We start from the raw sequence: 21,322 nt of genomic DNA, 5'->3' as shown, positions 1-21,322 counted from the left end.
TCAAGCTTCTCTTAGAAAAGAAAAGGATGAAAAATTCACATGGAAGACCACCGTGTAACAACTGAATAAACTAAGCCAGACAAGCTGGGAGGCTACTGACACAGGAGACAGCTGGGGGTTGGACCAACCTTATTAAGTCAGGTGTTTTGCCTGGGGACATGCTAGGAATCAGCACACACACACACACACACACACACGCATGAACATTCATGCACAGATGCATACATATACCACTGACTGTTAGAACCTTGCGAGGAACACACAGTGGAGTGCAATTTCAAAGCAGGAAAAAGGGGAAATAACAAAATGCTGTGACGTGGAGATTTCTCACAGTATCCACTTTCTAAGAATAGGACACTTATAGAGAACAACCTACAGTGTCTTCTCTTTTCTCTCGCTAGCTTTCATCAAATAGGTGCTATTGAATAAAAGAGAAACCATCTGAGAATCCACATGGAAACTTTTTCTCTGCTGAGTTCCCAGAGCTTTACCTACGTAGACAGTCTAATGCTGCATTATCTCTTCTTCTACTTTCCAAGCCTGTGACACACACTTTTTTAAAATTGTCACACATGGACATGGGCTTTCAAATGAGGCATTAGGACTGAGTTAAATTGAATTACATCGCCACTTCCCACTTTGATGGCGGCTATTAACTTTGCAAACAGTGCTGATGGTAAGCCTATATGGTGGCTGCTGTGTAACGGGATTGTAGCGCTACGGAGTGTGGAGCAGGCGAACTGTGGCGGAAAGTAGCAGGCCTCCCGACCGTAGTTGCTGCAGTGAGGGCGACGGCAGTTGGGGAGAAGTGTACTGTAGTGGTGGTGGAGGTGTAACAAAGAGCTGCAGCACCCCCAACAGAGGGTAGAGACACACCGACAGCCAGCAAGGCAATGAAAGGAAGTGAGTGTATGAGTGTATTCTTGCGGGCAGTTATTGTATTTCCTGTGATCTCATTGTTGCTTAACAGTTTCTTTGTGTTTGTATGCTCTTGTATGTTATTTATGGTGTTTATTTATGGCTCATAGATCAATAAGTATGTGTGGGAGTACATGTGTGAGGTGGACTTTGACTCATATAATAACCACACAAAGAGCAAACACAAAAGAAGAGGAAGAAAGAGAGACAAACAAGGAAAGCAACTGATGAAAAAAGAGAAGTAAAAGATAGAGTACGGATAAATTGCCAGGAAGGAGAAGAGGGGAAAGGGCCATCGCCATAGCAACAGCAGTATTTCTGCCATCCAGCAATAACTGCTTGATGTCAGATGCCAGCTCTTGGTCTTGAAGTAAATTAAAAAGAACAAGATATGCAGGAAGTCTGTAAAAATGTGGCACTGTGACGTACAGCCCATCATAGAGCAAGCAGCTACAACACTAAACACAGTCTGGGGAAAAATGCATTACGGTGGATACAACACACTTTAACACACAAAATCAACCACAAACCCTGCCTCCTCCTGAATTTTAAACACCGAGCAGGCAGAAAAATAATATGTTTTGTTTAGAAGCTGAAAACTGAACAGCTGAAAACTATTACAAATGTGAAAATCAGACCATCTAGTGTTGCATTTGTGAATTTGTTTCCCCTCGTTGGCATGCAGTAAAAATGTCACGGGCTGTTACTGATCACCAATCAACAGCTAACGCCGAATTCACACCAGGCAGCGGCCAAGTGCGGCTCATTGCAGTAAATACACTTTTCTATGGCTGGGAGGTGTGTTCATGTGTTTCAGGCTGGAAGAAATTCTTTGCAACATAGGTTAACACGTCACTGGAGTCACAGGACTCTGTTTACTGATTGGCTGCAGGTACTCTGGCCACACTTCGCCGCTAAAAGTTAAACTTTTCCCAACATTTAGTTTGGCTGCATTTCGCTGCAGAATCATACGGCCGCAGCTCGCTGAGCTCGGAAGTGGCCATCGCAGCTTTCCATAGACAGGGCTAGACGTTAACTTCATTTTTGCACATAGCACCGGTACTACAGAGGTTGAACATTTTGTAGCACAGGCAACAAAATGGTAGCATGAGTTTGTCATGAATCGTTTTTGTTGTTGTTTTCTTTTGTTCTAGCAGCTGGTATACAAGTCTCCACACTAACTCTTTTTACCACCGTCTCGGAACAATCCTGAAAAATGTAAAACATCCCAAAGTCAGTATAAACTGTCAAAAATTCTAAATATTATCGTTTTACTTTGTTGTTGTCATCTATGGTGGTTATTTGAAAAATAAATTTAAAAAAATGATTTAGATAAAAACATTATAAGCTGCTTAGAGCTAGTGTTAGAAAGTTAGACAGGTCATAATTCCTTCTCTAGTATCTATTTTATATTGCTGTGAAAACATCTCCTTCAAACAACTGGATTTGTTCAAGTTTCTCAACAAAAACTACATTTTAAAAGATTACATTTCAACGCAACATTGATAATGTATAATTTACCTTTGCACAATAGTCATTTTTTACTGAATATAACCTGATCGCATCATAATGTGCTGCTCACTGCCTGCTAACAGCTAACGTTATTGAGCTCTCCTCCTAACGATTATCCGTCTCACACTGTAGTCCACATGTTTGGTTTTGTTTTAGTAGCGTTGTGCGCCTGAGCAGCTACATGTCCTTCTGGCCTCCTGGCCAGTGAACGAGGTGGAAGGCGGGACTAAACTACACACGCGCAGTGCGTTGCTCTCAGCCGCATGCACGAGAGAGTTTAAACCATAGACTGTACATGGTTTGACCACAAATGAGTAGTACTAGTTTCTTTTGTGATTATTTTTTTCCGGTGGTGGCACAGGTGTATAGACTCTATGCAGCCGGGGACATGCATTTTAATCGCTCGATATACTTCAACTACTTAAGTAGAATAGTGATGCGCCTCACGCACAAACAAGCACACCCACCCTCACCTCAAACAAGCGGCTCTGCCTCTCACACACGCATCGCACGAGTGCTACTGCGGCCATTTCCTTCATCACGCAAATCCATTTTTTCATAGCACGTGTGACATATATGTCAGCTCGCCACAGGCCGCGCTACGTCGCTGTTCTGGTGTGCATTCGGCATAATAGACCTTTTTGAACAAAAAGTTCCAGGAACTATGGAGCCAGAGGAACTAAACTAAGAGCTAAAAGTCCCTTTTGCCCAATCCTACACCAATGACGAATTATGACAGTGGTCACATGAGGAAACAACACAGATTAATTCTGTTGCTCTATGTATTTACGTTCATCTATCATCAGAGTGGTTCTGGATTTGCTTGAGTTATGCTGGAAAGTCTAGTAATTGGCTAAATATTCAACCATATTTCTCCAATCTGGCAGTTTATGTGAAAATATTCCACCCATCTGCAAATAATGCAGTTGTGGTAGATGTTGCATTAACAAGAAGTGAAACTCATGAAGGGACTGACTAAATCAGGAAGCTTTTGTTCTCAGTTTCCCAGCTGAAATAACTCCCTCCACGCTGAGCATTCAGTGGGCGCTGTGTTCAGGTTCACTCGACAGACAGGCTCGCCTCAGGACATCAGGAATAATTAGCCGAAATCAACCTGACATCAATCACCCTGCTCTCGCACACGCACAGGTCATCACCTTCTACATGACCTTACATGCTAAACAGACCGCTATCACAACCTGTCGCAAGGCTCAATGGAGAGGGGGAGAGAGAGAGAGGGAAACTGACAGGGATGTTAAAGATGCGAGTACAAAGGAGATCATGAAGGCAAGTTAGGCAGACCAAAAAAAAAAAAAAAACAGAAAACACTGACAGGTGTGAAAAACTAGTGAAAAAAGTAGGCATATTGTTGCCTTTTTTCACCATCTATTCCCTTCAATTCAATCCACTTTTCTTCTTCTACAGGCAAAGTTTCACAGTGAAACTTTATGCTGCACTCTGCTACACCCCCTGACAAGACTAACAAGCCTGCAACACAAAGAGGAGGCAGCTATAATGCTATATCAGTCGATCATTTTAGCAAACATCAGACAGTCACACACTGACCAACACGGTCAGACTGCAACAAACACACCTGTGGACTCCAGAGACTGGCAGTCCTGACATGTCGGGGGGCTTGGCCCAAAAACATGGCTGCCTCCGCAATTAATTACACCATTCAAGTGAGGAACCGACCGATGGATCATCCCAGCCCCCCTCTTCCTCTGAGCTCAAGGACAGTCGGTCGAGTTTCTCTCCCACATAAGGGGGCGTCATCCCCGCTGACAGTGTCCACTGGTACGTGTATGAGTGTATATGTGTCAGCGACAGCGTGCGGGGACAACGACCTCCGCTTTGAGGACAAGGAGTTTAATCCGTCTTGTCATCTTCCTCTGCAAAAATCTGTTAATATGTAAATGGTAACATGCTCTATATGAAAGCAATTACATCAGGATTTTAAACGAGACATATCCATACCTTAAACTTTCTAAACCAAGGTCTAAAAGTGACTCTTAACTAGAGGTGTAAGAAAATATTGAAAAAGACAAATATCGCGATATTATGTTTTGTGATACTGTATTAATTCTTAATTAATAGTTTACAGTTTAGTCAATACTTTATTTCATTTTCAAAGATATTTGCCCTCCCAGTGTACACCGATCAGCCATAACATTCAGACCACTGACAGGGGAAGTGAATAACATCGACTATCTCGTTACCATGGCACCTGGCAGTGGGGTGGATATATTAGACAGCAAGTGAACATTTTGAACTTTGTATTGGAAGCAGAAAAAATGAGCCAGCGTAAGGATGTGAGTGACTTTGACAAGGGCCAGATAGTGCTGGCTAGACGACTGGGTCAGAGCATCTCCAGAACTGCAGCTCACGTGGGATGTTCCCAGTCTGCAGTGGTCAGGACCTACCAGAAGTGGTCCAAGGAAGGAGAACCGGTGAACCGGAGACAGGGTCAGACCCGAGGGTCCTTGATGCACGTGGGGAGCGAAGGCTGGCCCGTGTTGTCTGATCCAATAGAAGAGCTACTGGAGCTCAGACTGCTGAAAAAGTTAATGCTGGTTCTGATAGAAAGGTGTCAGAACACACAGTGAGGAGCAGTTTGTTGCGTATGGGGCTGCGTAGCCTCAGACCAGTCAGGGTGCCGTGATGTCCTAATGTTATGGCTGATCGGAGTATGTCCCCTCTGAAAGTAGTTCTGTGATGTTGGATGTTACAGGGACTGTGATAAATGCAAATGCAGATCCCACTGTTCTGATTGCATAAAAACCTTCTATGCATATGGTGGTGTGTTCTTTATACTATGACAGTTTTCCCAAAATTAGATTAAAAAAAATTCAATATATCGCCTTACTTACAGTATCGCAATAGATGGCAATGTATTACATTTTTACCCCTGTATCGAGATACGTATTGTATTGCCAGATTCTTGCCAATACACAGCCCTATTTTTACTACTCGCAAACAATGATATTATTTGTTTTTGTCCCAGGAATATTGTGTTACAGTAGGCTTCCTTCAGATGGTGGCAATTTCTTTTTTCTTCTTTTTTCTTCTTTTTTTTGTATTCTCATCTATATCCCATTCTTTGCTGCTACAATGACCCAATTTCCCCACGGGGATCATTAAAGTTTCATCTTATCTTATCTTATCTGCCCCTATCCCTCTCCCTCCCCTATCACCCCTCATCAACCCCCCTCCCCAATCCTTCACTTAATTATGTCCCGTGAATGAAGTTCATCTTTCATGCTGCCAGCAGCCGGCAGCGTGGCTCGCCCGTTCTGGGCTATCTAATCATGGTGCATAGACTAAACTAAATTTAGACAGCCGGCTTGTGATGCCTGGCAGGCCCTAATGGGGACTGACACCTCGAGACACTCTGCTGATGTACAGGGTACACTCTGCCCGAGCGGGCCGCAAACCGCCGCTGACTAACGCTGACTACATGTCAACCGGTTTGTTTGCAAAAAGTTTTCAAGGGGATCACACGTAGAGGTGAAGCGCTGTGCTGACTAAGGCCGTTCAAACTTAATGATGAAACCCAGCATTTACATTTTAGGATCTTAGCCAATGCTCCTAGTGTGTGTGTGTGTGTGTGTGTGTGTGTGTGTGTGTGTGTGTACCTCAGAGTAATCTACATGTGGCAACTAAAGCAGTGGTACAAACTCACACTTTCATTCAAATTGTAAACCAGTCGGCTATGTCTGTCGACAGAAGATGATTTGTGGATGCAGGTTAACATACTGGTCTAGATAATCTATCGGCGGCAATGCAAATGTGATTATCATTTATCATTAATAACATAACAAATGTACTGCGGAATTTCGGAGTGTTTAAATGCACATAATTCAGGGGAATTTTGCAAATTCAAGCCTGACCGATAAATCAGCCGAGCCAATATATATATATATCTCAGCCAATATTATCTTATTGTAAATAGATGGGTGTTGGCGGTAGAGATATGATGAAGAAAAACGAATTTAGGCCTGACCCTACATGAACCTACATAGTTTCTGTCCAAGCCCGACCTGAGCTTGAACTATATCTGCAGTTTTGGGCCCGAGCCAGATAAAATAAAGCACATTTCCACTAAAAATAATATATAGGCAATATTTAAAAAAAATCTACGACTAGATTTCTGGTATCGTGACATCCCTACTTTACAACGCTCTAGAGTTATTGAAAAAGTTTGGATCACGGGAGTCAGGAACTATCCTACGCAGCCACCACTGGATCTGCAACTGTGCAGAAATACCAGGTTTAAACAGACTGAATAGATATGCAAAAACTAGATTAGAATGTTGATTTAGATTTGAATGTCGACGTTGTGAATGAAGCTTCTAACTATTCAGTGCAGCCCTACTTCTGGAAATTTCTGTGAACCCAACTCGAGTCAAGCCTGAGGGAATTTTGAGAAGTTACATCGGGGCCCGAACCCGGCGGATCAGGCCGGGCCCAACTGGGTTCAGGTTGAGAATCTAAGCTCTAATTGTTGGCAAATATGTTAGCTGATAAGTCTCAAGAAATGTCTGTACAGATATGCCAAAGATATGCCAAAGATATGTTTTAGGCCATTTAGAGAGTGTCTCAGGCTCTCAGCTACATAGTTTGTCCATCAGAGAGCTAAGAAAGTTAAAACTTTAATAACCAAATGTATGTACACTAACATTGGCTGACATATTGTTAGCAGATTTTTTAAACTCTCAAATATCTATATCAGTATCCGCTTCAAAAATCCAGTGTCAGTCTGTCTATACTGAAAATGTCTTAGAATAAAGCCTCCCAATAATGGGATTATACCTTCTGAAACACTGTACAGTTTTGGATGTGAAACAGATGAGGAAGTGTTGAGTATACATTTACAGCAAACAGCAGAAACAGAGCAGATTAGAAAACCGAGGAGATTCTTACTAAAATATGATTAAGTATACTTATACAAGAGGATCTGAATAAAGGCTTGCTTCTAATAATAGCCTGTCTCAAATGAATGCCTGGTAGCCTCTTCAGTTGTGGCAAATTAAGACCACAGCCACTATTTGAGAATGGAGGCTACGGTATTTAAACTGTGTCATTTCTGCACTGAAATATCTCCGACACACTCTTTTTGTATTTAGCATATTTAGGGTATTTAGACAGGCACATAACCCATTCTCTTGCTAAGCACTGCACTTTTTTAATTCTCTCCCTTGGTCTCACTTCATGCTCCCCTTCTGTCAGGCTCATATATACACACACAATGCAGCATAAACACACAAAAAACACTGAAGGACCACATCCTTTACATTCCATTTCCTTTAGGGTGTAATATCGTTTTTTGTGCATGTAAAAGGGCTGCAAAGTTACAAAGCCCAAAGTCCATACCAAAGGGAGTTACTCTTTGTTAAACACTGCTCCTGAACTGCCTGAAACATCTTGCTTGAAGTCCCCCCTTTTCTTCTGTAACGTGATGATGTCACCAAGTAACACATCTGCATAATACCTGCTTAGCACCTAGTTTGGCACGCCCTCAAACAAAGCTGGTTAGAGCGGAGTCCGAAGAGTTTGGTGCTGTTCACCAATCACAACAGTGGGCCAGCTGACCAATCAGAGCAGACTGGGCTCAAACAGAGCACAGCCGATATGAGAAAAATAAAGCGTTTCTTGAACATTAAAGGGGACAAATCATGCTCATTTTCTGGTTCATACTTGTATTTTGGGTTTGTACTAGAACATGTTTACATGCTTTGATGTTCAAACAACACATTATTTTTCTCATAGTCTGCCCGAATATACCTGTATTTATCCTCTGCCTGAACGCTCCGTTTTAGTGCATTTCAACGGCATTGCAACGGAATTGCTTTTCTAGGCAACAGTTTGGGTCCATGTTTACTTCCTTTCAGCTGATGTTATTTACATTCAGTGCAACAGGAAATAAACTGGGACACATTTAGAATGTTTACGTTTAAAACTGTGAAATTGTCTAAATATTGTAGATTTGTGACATCACAAATGTACAGAAATCCTGACGGCTTGTTTCAAACGCACAGTTTCTGAATACAGGCTGTGTGTATTTATCTGTGGATTGACCGTTTTGATACTTTCACAGAATTTATATATCACTTAAATCGGCTTTATAATATAAAAGACATGAAAATTTCACTTTTTGATTCCACATAAATCCACAAAATTTGAATGAGTATGTCTCTGTGCTTCTACCAAAGCTAAATGAGGTCATAGGAACCCACTTCTAGCTTGAGCATTATTTGTTGTTTTCACAGCATGCACAAAAATCCTCTGTCCTCAGAATTCAGGGACTCCAAGTAAGACATACTGTATAAAGCATCATGCTTGCTTAGGCCTTTGACTGGTCTGGCAAGACATCATATACATTATGATGATGTTACATAATGATATTAAGTGTTATTAGTTCATGGAAAAAAAAATTTAACTACATATTCTGTATATTATATCAAAAAATTTTGTATTTTTATCATTTCAATTAAATATTATTATTATTATTATTATATGTTTACTAACCGCCTAAATAAAAACTCTGGTGTTCGACTACTTCAGCCTACTTCAGCAGACCACTATCAATTTTGATATTTTTTAGGCTTTACAAATCATTGCTTTGCCGCCTTCATTCCATTCAACCTTAGCTTTAAAAATGATGTAAAAACTCTTGGAATTCATGGAAGCTACTGCTCTTTAACAGCAAGCATTTCATCACATAGCACTCTGTAAATTATGGATTGGTCACTGGCTGGATCTTAACATTCAACATGTACCCTCAGACACGTTCATTTCCCAAACTCGTCTGATAGCCACTTTGATTTAGTTAATCTACTGAAACTACGAGATTGATGCAACAAGTTGGTGCGGTGGCAGTTGCTAAAAGTTAGTTTCAGAGGACACGAAGTCAACTGTAAAGAGGGAGGTCTGCAAGGATTTCACGGCCACTGGGGTGGCAGTGGGAGCAGACAAAGTCTCTGGGGTTGGATAAACAATAAAGGCCTGTCGTTTGGTTAGAACAAAGGCCTGTCATTTGCTTTTGTTGTTGCTGGTATTTTTTCCCCTTGTAATCTGCATGTCCAGATGGCTGGATGACTTTCCCCCTCACAGCATCGTTAAAAGCGCATCACAGCTGGCAGACTGAGAGTGAGCAAACTAAGAGTGAGTAGCAAAAGAGCACAAGGAAATGAAAAAGTTAAAGAGCTTAGAGAACAAAAAGAAAAGGACAAAACTAGACAAAAGCTGAGAAATGTAGAGTGAGAAAAATGGACTGTGCAAGAGCGCATATTGTGACACACGCTGACAGATAAGTGGAGACCTTTTGGAGGAGTATCTCTTACCCAGATCTGTGTTTGGCCCAGCCAACAACTGTTTGAACTTATCCAGACGGGATGCTTCCCTCTCGGTCATGGCCGGGGTGCCAGATGTGTTCTGGTCAGCCATGCGAGCCACTAGCGGGATGATGGGCGGCCGGTGGGGCAGAGACCGTTGTCTGTGGAGGGCTGCGTGCTCACCTGCTGCATCTGATGGGAGGATGAAGAGTCGAGACGGGGCAAAGGGTTACGTAAACACAAACAACAAATGGAAGGCTTTCACATGATGCACCACCAGATCTTGAGGCAGGGTTGACAGCCTATAGCTTTTTGCCAAATACCTGTAAACAGTGTTGGAGACAGATTACTTTCTGTTCACATAGTATTCGCTTGCAAATAATCAAGCTAACCATAGAATTTGCTTTTCTTAAAAACGCTGTTAATATCTGAATTTAAAGTTCTTTTGTAAAAGCTTGCATATTGGCAGCTTCGAATGTCAGTGAGCAGAAAAACAAGACTGAAGTGGTGGACACACTGCCCGCTTGAGTCTCGCGTGAGTCTCGCGTGGCGTGTTGTTTTTTATTTCGGCGTCCATGTTAACAGGTTAGAGTGGACACACTGCCCGCATGAGACGCGCGTCTATTTTATAGAATAGAAGGGTCACCTATTTTACACGCGAGCCTCTCGCGTCTCAGCTGCGTGTCCCAGCAGCAACAGACAGTGAAGGTGATCTATTGACAGTATATGGACATCATATCAGCTACATAATACAGTTTACATGTCTAGACATCTGTAGAATATGTCACAGACAGTGAAGGTGATCTAGTGACTGTGTATTAACTTCATACCAGCAAGACTTTACTACAGTTTCGAGGTTTATCTGTAGAATTTGTAGAATCTGATTTGGTGTGAATGCAGCCTAAGGGTCTACAGCCATGCTAGCAGTGCACAGCAGTGCTTTGAGCTAAATGCTTACATGTTCACAATGGCAACACTAACACACTGATGTTTAGCAAATATATTGTTTACCATGTTGACCATCTAAGTTTAGCATATTAGCATGCTAACTTTAGCTAATTATTGAAAACAAAGTACAGCTGAGGCTGATGGAAAGGTCATTAGTTTTTAGTCATAAACCAAAACACAAATGACACAAATTTTGAGCTGATGATGGTGCTAGATCAGGGGTTCTCAAAGTCTGAGACTGTGGGCCTCCCAGTGGGCAACTCCGGGGTCTGAGAAGTGAAGCCAATACTGAAGTGCCTTAAACGTGCATTCTCTCCAACAGCCAGCAGGGGCCGACTCCTCTGGTTGCTAAAAGAAGTCTGATTGTATAGAAGTCTATGAGAAAATGAGCCTACTCCTCACTTGATTTATTACCTCAGTAATTATTGTAAACATGAGTTTATGGTCTCAACGACGAAAAGTTAAGGGGTCACCAAAGTTACTACAATCCTTCCTGAGGGGGAGATGAATGTGTGTAAAAAATTCCATGGCAACCCATCTAATAACTATTGAGATATTTCAGCCTGGACCAAAGTGGTGGATCGACCGGCTGAGCAACTGACACTGCCATCCCTCGACCCGGGCCGCTCGCATGGCTAAACATTTGAATTAGTAAACTTCACTCAGAGCACTTGACACTAAGGCCCGACATTATTGAGTCCAGCATCCTCCGAACGGAGTATTCCCTTGATTCTGTTTGGAGGACAGTTTTTATGTTGCAGTATAAAACTTTGATTAGCCTCTTACTGAGAAATGTTCATGACCTACGCTAGGCTTTAATTTCAGCAGCAGTGAGGTGACACAATGCGACTAGCAGTGATTAGAAGCTGCACAGTGACTGCTGTGCACAGCAGCTTTCCATGTTACAAACTGACCAGTTAGCTAGTTACCAAAGTTAAGTTGAAGGTTAAGAGAGTTGATATTTTTCCATCTACAATTCTTATCTGTATTAAATAGGGCTATAAAAGTTAATGTGATAATGCAAATTCATTTTAACGCCACTAATTTCTTTAACGGATAAACGCAACTTGTCATTTTTTTGGTTGTAGCGGGCCCAGTTTTAAAGCTCGAGTGAAGATCCTGGCATCATATGAAACTAGAAAAACCTAAAGAATCCATTGGTACTAACCATGTTATACTAGCTTGTCAGGAAGGAGGCTAAAGAACGCTCCAAACTTATGCTCAATATTGGCGAGAAAAAACTGGCATGTCCATTTTCAAAGGGGTCCCTTGACCTCTGACCTCCAGATCAGTGAATGTAAATGGGTTGTATGGGTACCCACAAGTCTCCCCTTTACAGACATGCCCACTTTATGATAATCACAAGCAGTTTGGGGCAAGTCATAGTCAAGTCAGCACACTGACACACTGACAGCTGTTGTTGCCTGTTGGGCTGCAGTTTGCCATGTTATGATTGGAGCATATTGTTTTATGCTAAATGCAGTACCTGTGAGGGTTTCTGGACAATATCTGTCATTGTTTCGTGTTGTTCATTGATTTACTATAATAAATATATATATACATTTGCATAAAGCAGCAGATTTGTCCACTCCCATGTTGATAAGAGTATTAAATACTTGACAAATCTCCCTTTAAGGTACATTTTGAACAGATAAAAAATGTGCGATTCATTTATGATTAATCGTGATTAACTATGGACAATCATGCGATTAATCGCGATTAAAAATCCTAATCGATTGACAGCCCTAATATTAAACAAAGTACTCAAGAGCAGGAATGTGGCAAAGAGCATGAATGACATCATGCCACAGTAACGTAAATGTGGAAACAAGTGTCACTACTGTCCTTTAGTATTTCGATATCCTACCCAGGTGGTGATGAATGCAGTTACTGTTAGTGGCTTGCTTTGCAAAGAGCCTCCAGGACGGCAGCAGTTGTGGTTGCTGCAAAATCTCTGATTCAACTGTGAAGCCTTTATAACGGGTAGACAAACACATTAACTCAGTCTGCTGAGTGCCACATGTTCCCCCCAGATGTGCTAAAATAAGAGACGCAGAACGAAACAGTGGCACCACACAGACAAGTTATGAACAAGCTGATGAGGTCGAGACTTCACTGCGGAGAGCGGTGCTCCGTCTGTCACACTAGACAGTGAGCAAAAGTTCATGAAGATCCCTGTGAACGGCGCTGCCAACGTTTCTCAGCGCTAGAGCAAAATCACGACACATCTACAGCGCGTCGCGTCGCACAAACACTCCATAGCAATTAAGAAAACTGGAATGCTGCCGATTTTAATAGCCTTTTCCGTTCTTTACAAGAACAAATAAAAAGCTACAAATCTGTTCTCAGCTGCTTTATTTGCACTTACAAAAATTAAAAAAGATTATCAAAGTTTCTTTGTAGTGGAACCTTTTGTGTGATTTTAACAATAAGCCCTTTTTATAGTCCATTTAATAACTTTTAAAGGGCTATAAACGACAAAGCCAAGATAGAGGAAGTCAGTAATGTTCACTCATCAGTCACAGTATACTGCATCAATTATGACAAGGAAGGAAGGATAAATACCTACATGAAAGTACACAAACAGAGTACTTCCCCAGAGGCTTCAGAGAGCCCAGCTGTGTGTCCCTCGTTCTCTAAGCTGCAGGGCACTGGGATGGTCAGTGCCAAGAAGGAGTACATAATGTAGAAGTATATGGAGAGAGTCACTAATGAAAGCTATGATGTGTGCCATTATCTGATTAGAATGGGGCAAGTGTGTTCATGCTAGTCCTTGCTGACATCTTGCACACACTTAGAAGAAGAAAAGAGAAAAAAACAAATGAGAGGAAGGAAAAATGAGAAACCAGCAGTCAGCCTTACTGTAACTGTGCTTGTCAAGCTGTTTACCCACCTGCCAAGAACATTGAGTGTGCACGTATTAAGGTTTATATATAAGCTTCAGTGTTCTGCAACATGCTCATGGAGGTGCAAAAGGTGTCGTCTCGCATATCTGTGAATCCATACGTGATGTGGCAGCGCATGCAAGCCTGGCTGTGCATAGTCTTCTCTGAGGAGATAAGAGGAATTGCCTGAAGGCAACGGGCTTCTTATGTGATCTGTATCTAAACACAGCAACAGACAGGACGGCAGACACCCGGGCAGACAGGCAGATGATGACCCGCCAGACAGACGTTCACCACGTACAGCGTCTGCTGCTAGTGCTGCTGATGTTATAATCTATAAAGCAACAGTAGAACCATTTCTCCACAGCTGTCCTCTTCTATGTTTACAAGGACGAGGATAAAACTGTTTCACACAAGGATTGGGTGTTGCTGTACAGTGCTGCTGTGCCCCGTTTTGAGTTAAACACTGAAGTGACATTTGGAAGAGGTCTTAAACAGTGACACGGGGCCAATAGGTGCCATGACACAGAGCAGTTTCTGTGTGCTACAGGCTTAAGACAAGGTGCTCAAGGAAAACAGAGCCAAACTGAAAAGGAGGAGTTGGAGGAAAGGTGTCTCTTTCTTTTCTTTCTTTCTCTTGACTTTTGCCTTTCATGGACAGAGATAGTGATATTTCTTTCTACTGTCACCTGATGTTTAAATATAAGAATAAAAGAAGGCAAGAAAGGAAGGGCAGAAACAGAAAAATTGCTCCTTACTACAGCGTAGGGGTGGGGGGGAAATTTATATAGCACAGTATCGCAATATTCTGCGTGGCAATATTATAATAATAACATAGTATCAATACACGGACGTCAAATATCAATCATTTATTATATAAACTATTTCCCTCTTAACAATCCTGGCCGCTATTCTGTCTTTCGGAGGTTGTAGCAGGCTCAGTCTTAACGCTAGAGTGAAGCTACTGGTATCATGTGAAACTAGAAATCATAAGGAATCCATTGGTACCAACCATGTCATGTTAGCTTGTAGAGAAGAATGCTAAATAACGTTCAAAATTTTCTGCAAAATTTTGGCGAGGCAAAACTGGCATGGCTATTTTCAAAGGGGTCTCTTGACCTCTGACCTCACGATATGTGAATGAAACTCTGAGGTGAACAGAGTGAAAACTATCTTATTAGATAAAACAGATGTTGACAAACTTCAAAAATAGCAACATGATCATATTGTGACTGAAGTATCGTGATTTTATCGTATCATGGGGCCTCTGAGGTGTTCCAATATATATTGATGATAACCGCAATATTTAAAAATGAAAAATGAAATATTGACAGCATGTTAATAATAGATATATGATAATATTGTGGAAATAATCCAGCGCCTTTTAAATCATTGTATATATACAGTTATGGTTACACTATCTCCACCTCCCTACACTCATATTTTGAGTGTAATTCATTTGCCAAATAAGAGACAAAATGCACAATGAACAAAGCTAAAGATGAATATGACTGATAGCCTTTTTTTCATAGATATTATCGGTACGGTGAATTCTTTGGCCATGATAATCGTGTAGGGAAAATCTGATATTGTGACAGCCCTGCTACAGCATGTTCCCTCTCTTGCTTTGTTTTTATTTTGCTTATGAGAGAAGATAACAGGTTATTCTGACAAAAATACCCCCAACATTCATGAATAACAATCACTTGCAACACTTAATACTACCTATTAACAAAAATCTGAATGTTATTGTTATGAAGGCTTCCGTATTTGCATAATCTAAGACTGTGTCAATGCTGCACGCTCTGTGTGTAAACTGCACACAAGTCCAATCAAAGCACAGCATTGGCAGTCTATCATTAACACTGACTGCTCTACAGACCGATAACATCTGCCAAATATTTTCTCCTCATTTCTAAGCTGTTTGGATGCTGGATGGCTCTGTTGAAACTTTGATACTATTTGAATGTGGTGACACAAAGCAGCTGTGAGACCACAGTAAATAATCATATTTACAGCATAGCATTAAAAGTTGATATGGTGACATTTTACTGTTATTTCCCCCACATTTAACTCTTATTTATGCAGGACACATTGGCTGAACAACCTGTTTATAGTTACACTAAAATAAATAATTGAACCATAAGACCATACACACATACAAGAATAATATCAAAGCTGTCTATCAAAACTGAGAACTTTTCCAGTTATCCCTTGACACTGGTGCACTAGAAGTAAAAGCAGTCAAGCTTTTAGTATGCAGGTGACATGAGCCAGAAAACTTTTTGGACACTGAGCAATGGTGCTCACTAACCTTTAGGTGACCCAATTGGAGCTTCGCTTTGGGACTTTACAAGACGGCCATCAGTGTAAGGGCTGCTCTGGGAGGCAAACGAGACCTCTGGGCTGGTCACATCTCCTTCCCTCACCAGGTCCTCCTCATCGTCTTCGTCCTCCTCCTCGTCCTCTGCCGCCTCCTCCTGTGTGTCCTCTTCTCTCTGTTCAAGCTCTGATGTGTCATCCTGCCTCTGTCGCTCCTGTTGCTTGCTGTGATTCTCGATGACCTGTTCGGTTGACAGAAAAAACAAGGTGTGTCACTGGTGAGCCTTAGGTTTTGCTGATGAAATCTGTGCAAATCTCTGTAATCTGTAAACTAAGTTTGCAACTTTCAATTCTGTGTATCTAATAATTCTTTAAAAAGGTGCCGTGTGTAGGATCTGGCACCGTCTAGCAGTGAGGTTGCAGATTGCAACCAACTGAAACTTCTCCCGTGTGCCAAGCATGTAGGAGAACTCCGGTGGCTGACGTGAAAATGCGAATGGCGCTCTCTAGAGCCAATGTTTGATTTGTCCGTTCTGGGCTACTGTAGAAACATGGCGGCCGGCTCAGTGAAGAGGACCCACTCCCTATGTAGATATAAACGTCTCATTCTAAGGTAACGAAAACACAACAATTCTTATTTTCAGGTGATTATACACTAAAGAAAATATACTTATTAATATAATATTCCATTTCTGCCAATAGATCCCTCTAAATACTACAAACTGTTCCTTAAAGATTAACACAAACTGCAAGACTTTGTAAACAATGTGCAATTTTCCCTGAGCTTCAACATTTATGCAGAAAGTACATGAGTAACTATACCAAACATCCTTTGGTATACAGACACTAGGGCTAGGCCATATGGAGAAAATCAAATATCATGATATTTTTTATAAAATACCTTGATATCGATATTGCGACGATAGTGTATGGTTGACCACAAAAATATTTACACAATTTCATTTTTGATAAATAATAATCAGTAATGTGGATATAATGACTAAGTGGATAAAGGCAAATAACAGAACAGCTAGAACAGTCTGGAAAGTTCCAAAAATGACGTAACTTTACTGTAATCCAGCCTAAAAAAAATAAAATAATCAAAATCTAAGATAAAAACTAGTCTCATATCCCAATATCAATATAACATTGACATATTGTTCAGCCCTAACAGACACCACTCTTAAATTGAGCACAAAAATTGACGTCTATTAATGTCATTTCAATCCTTAAAAAAAATCAACTGTTGATTATACTGTCAGGAAAACCAAGGAAAACATTTTGAAGCATGTTTTCCTGACAGAATAATCATAAACAGTTGCTTAACATTTTTTTAAAATGTATAAAAAAAGTAAAATGTTATATAAATTTTATGTAAAAATGTGAGCAGGAAGCAGCTGTTTGAAAGGTGCATTCATGAAAATGCTTTCTAATGGACTGCCAAGACAAGATGAACTACAGGTATGCTGTTATAGTGGGTAGGGCATCTGTACTTTGTCCAAGGAACTGTGGCAGAAAAATATGTGTCATCGGTCAGGGTTTTATAGCAAACCACTGCATCTGGTTGTTCACCTTATTGGCTGTCTCCATGACAACCTCGATATTAAGGTTCTGTGCGGCCATGGCCAGCAACTCGTCGTCATCGTCCCCAACATCCCAGGCGTCGCTTGTGATGCTCTCAAACTCCTGGAAGGTGGTGGCCTTCTTGGGCTTGCCCGGCGTGGCCGGAGGAGGCCTGTTACCTGCTTTAATCAGGCTGGGGGACGGAGACAGTGCCGTGAAAAGAGAGGAGATAAGGGGAAGAGGATGAGATTAAAGAAATTGAGAGGAAAGGTTGAGGGGGAGTGGAGAGTCGGGGTGTAGGAAAGGGAACAGAAGTGGCAGTAAAGGAGAGAAGAGGAGAGGGAGATAAAGTAAATAACCACAGTGAGGATAAGGGAGGAAAAAAGAGAGACGAGAAGTGAATTATTTTGAAACTGACAGGCTGGGCAAAGTAATGAAAGAACACTAGCCCTTTAAAAAAAAGAAAGGAGCTTAACAATTAATAAATTAATCAACATTTGGCCTGAACAAAGTCTGCAAAATGTCACCGTTTTACGCACTGACATTGGCTTTTGAAAGAATTAGCTTACCAGTAACAACACAGAAGACTCACAATGAAGTGAGTCACCACCTCTTACACTTAATCTTAAGCACTACAATCAGAAGCAGGTCTCTCAGCACCTAACAAGACTGAATCTGGTCATGTTCAAGAGACACCAAGTTGCTGTCTTTGTGCTGCAAGGACACCGTTTCATTCAGCCAGAACAAGAAATGCTACAAAAAAAAGAGAATTCAATTAAACTCAACCTTTCCTTATCATGCGATGCGGAAAAAGGAAGGTAGGAGGAGGAGGAGGAGGAGGAGGGGGGGGTGCTCTGATTTCTTACAAAGACAAGGATTACCATAATAAAGAGAGAGACTTGTCCATATTAGCTTATTTCCATCATAACTTAGAAGAAAAGAGAGAGTCTGAACATATACCCTGACAAAAAAAACAAGCAAATTGAATTCAACCCTCTGTGGAAATCTACATGATTAAACATCAGTCAGGAGAAATAAAAGGACTTTTACAGAATAATAGGCTGTTTTTCTATCAGTGTGTGTGTGTGTACATGTGAGATAGGTACAGCTCAAAAAGTGAAAAGTATTTCCTACACAGAAGTAAATGATGTTGGTTAATTAAAAAAAAGTTTTCTACACGCTTTAAATTTCAAGATTTTACAGTTTTATTAGTTGTATATAAAATATTTAGGGCTTCAAAGCTTCGGTGAGACATATTCGAAGGTATTCGAAGCCTCGGGACAGTGCCGCTCCCGCACTACTGTACACACATGCACCTCTACACACAACAAACAGCGATATCTGTCTGAGAAAAACTAATAATAATGAATGTTGAATATGAATAATGAATAATGTTGTGGGATTATTCCTTATTTCATGGGCTATTTGGGGATTTATAAATATTTATCCATACTTAAATATATTAAAAAAACAAAAAACAAAGCATTCAAATACTGATTTGGAGGTTGATTACTATGGCAACAGTAGAAGCCTCAAAGCATTTGGGTCACCCCTAAAAATATTTGTAAAGTCCCATCTTTTTCTTATTAATTAATGAATTCAATCAAACATTAATTAATTCCCATATTTTCACACACCCCAGACCTGTGTAGGTACCCTGTAGTCCTGAATTACTGATACTTTGAACTTCTATTTGAATTCTTAGAGCTTCAAATCACGTAACATAATCCGTTTGTACTGGACATGAATACAAGCTTTTCAAACAAGTCAAAATAAAACTAACTGAAAGCATGTCTTGTGTCCTTTAAGCTGTCAACACAGCCATCTAACTACTAGATTGTCAGGTAGATGCATTTCCACGGACACTGCAGAACAGCACAGGCCATACAGTGCAAACAAAAGGTTATCAGAATTATACTGGAAACCCGATTTATGGCATTTCACACATTTAAGCATGTTGCAATTAGGGACGTGGCAATAATTGCCTGGTCCAGTCCACTGGTGTCTTTAGCAGCTGTCAAATGGCAAAACAAACACTCCCACATTCCTGACTGGGATGTCCCTATAGCATAAGGCCTACAAGTATGACATGTTTTACAGTATAAATCCATACCACAGCGGTTTTCAGTCTGTCTTCTGTGAGTGGCTCGGTAGCTACCCTTCAAAATTTCTGTGCTGTTTTGTTGTTTAAATGTCTTCTGCCAAATACTCAGGCTTCGTCCGAAATCACATACTATGTGCTACATACCCAATATGTGTACTATCGTGCAACATACTTTTGTGTGGATAAACAGCAGTATGTATATTTTCGGACGCACCGAGCAGTAATTTACGTCGTCACTTCCCGAGAGCCTCCTTGCCGTTTGGAGACATGTAGCCATGGTAACTCGTGCCAACCTAATGTGACCAAAACGACGGTTTGTGAGAATCAAAGTCTGAATTAATTTAAAATATATTTTACGCCTCGCAAAGTGAAATCTTATACTTACACTTAAATTGAAGCGTTATTGATGTTAAAGAGCTAGCCGTCAACGTTTGTTATGAATGTTGTCATTACTACTGCATTGCATTTTGGGATATACTGTATATGCCAGCATAGTGTCCAGCTTTGCATACAGTAATATTCCACCAGAAATAGTAAGCAATTTGCGTCACGTTTGATTCATATTAAGGTTTCATACATACTAAAATATCTTACATACTGTTTTAGCATACTAAATTGCATGTTAGTATGGAATTTCAGACGCAACCTCACTCAACTGGCAGGGGTGAATTGAAATGGAAGAAAACTAAGAACTCAAACCAGTGAATGAAGTCCTGGCTTATGCTTATGTATTCAGATTTTTACCAAGGGACTAACGGTTCAATAAAGGTCTTGTGTAATCATCTATAAGGTCATCGAGGGAATATTAAACTTGCTCATAACAAATCATTCACCTCCCATTCAAAGATGAAGAGAAAGAGAACCCTTTAATGTAATACACACCAGATAAACCTGTTTGTTAGTCCAAACATCATGTGATCAATGAAACCTGATCTGCCATGATAAGGGATGAGATTTTCATCCAATGTTCCATGCAGAAGAAATGTGTCATGTCAGCTTTTAAAAGACATTTGGGAGCAAACGTAGAGGAGAGACAAGGAGGTCAACTTGAGCTGGGGCAGCATGTAGTTTACCAACTGAGGCAAATGGTTAGTATTAGCACAGAAGTCCAAACTAACACAAACAGCTGTCTAAACTACTCAGATGACATTTAGCGACAATAAGGAAGTGCATTGAACTTACTTAGCGTGGAGGAGCGGGTCGAAAGGCGGATGTTGAGCTCCGTACACATGCTGGATGCTGAGGAAGTGAAGAAGAGAGAATGATGGAAAAGATTCATCACTGATGATATTGACCCTGGTTTTATTCTATGTCTAGAGAATGTTTTGTTTGTTTTCCATAAAGGTAACAGTAAAATCAAAGAACATTATATTATTCATCTGATTATTCTCTTAGCTAAATTTCAGATACATAAATCCAAATTTAGTCAATCTAAACATTATTTTTTTGTATTTGAACATGAAACCAAACAATACATTGAATAGATTCTCTCCTCTATTAAGACGGTAACTTTATGCACCTCCTTTAATATCTTTATCGAAATGTTGATTTCCCCTGGCTTTGTACTGGTAAGCTGTTTATCCCCTGACATCTGTTATTTTGTCTTGTGTTCCTTTTACAGTTTTGCACATGTCTTTGTAATTGAACCTGTATGACCAGTTTGTGAAATAAAGCCAATAAAAAGAAGAGAGAATGTGAATGAATGAGCTAACTCACAACTGGCTGTCCAGCTAGCC

General features: G+C 40.7%; 1 protein-coding gene across 3 annotated transcripts in view; it reads right to left on the bottom strand.

Moving 5' to 3' along the window:
• The window catches only part of tbc1d22a (TBC1 domain family, member 22a), a 186,984-nt gene that overhangs the window by 165,000 nt on the left and 662 nt on the right, over positions 1-21,322 (bottom strand). For all 3 annotated transcript variants that reach the window (XM_074625656.1, XM_074625654.1, XM_074625653.1), the window contains exons 2-5: positions 20,769-20,825; positions 17,492-17,675; positions 15,912-16,161; positions 9,774-9,956 (exon numbers count right to left, since the gene is read on the bottom strand). In XM_074625656.1, coding sequence (XP_074481757.1) covers positions 9,774-9,956; positions 15,912-16,161; positions 17,492-17,675; positions 20,769-20,825 — 674 coding nt within the window. The remainder of the gene's footprint in view (positions 1-9,773; positions 9,957-15,911; positions 16,162-17,491; positions 17,676-20,768; positions 20,826-21,322) is intronic.

Source organism: Sebastes fasciatus, chromosome 23 (assembly GCF_043250625.1).
Source record: "Sebastes fasciatus isolate fSebFas1 chromosome 23, fSebFas1.pri, whole genome shotgun sequence".
Taxonomy (NCBI): domain Eukaryota; kingdom Metazoa; phylum Chordata; class Actinopteri; order Perciformes; family Sebastidae; genus Sebastes; species Sebastes fasciatus.
This window is presented reverse-complemented; position numbering and strand designations above follow the sequence as displayed.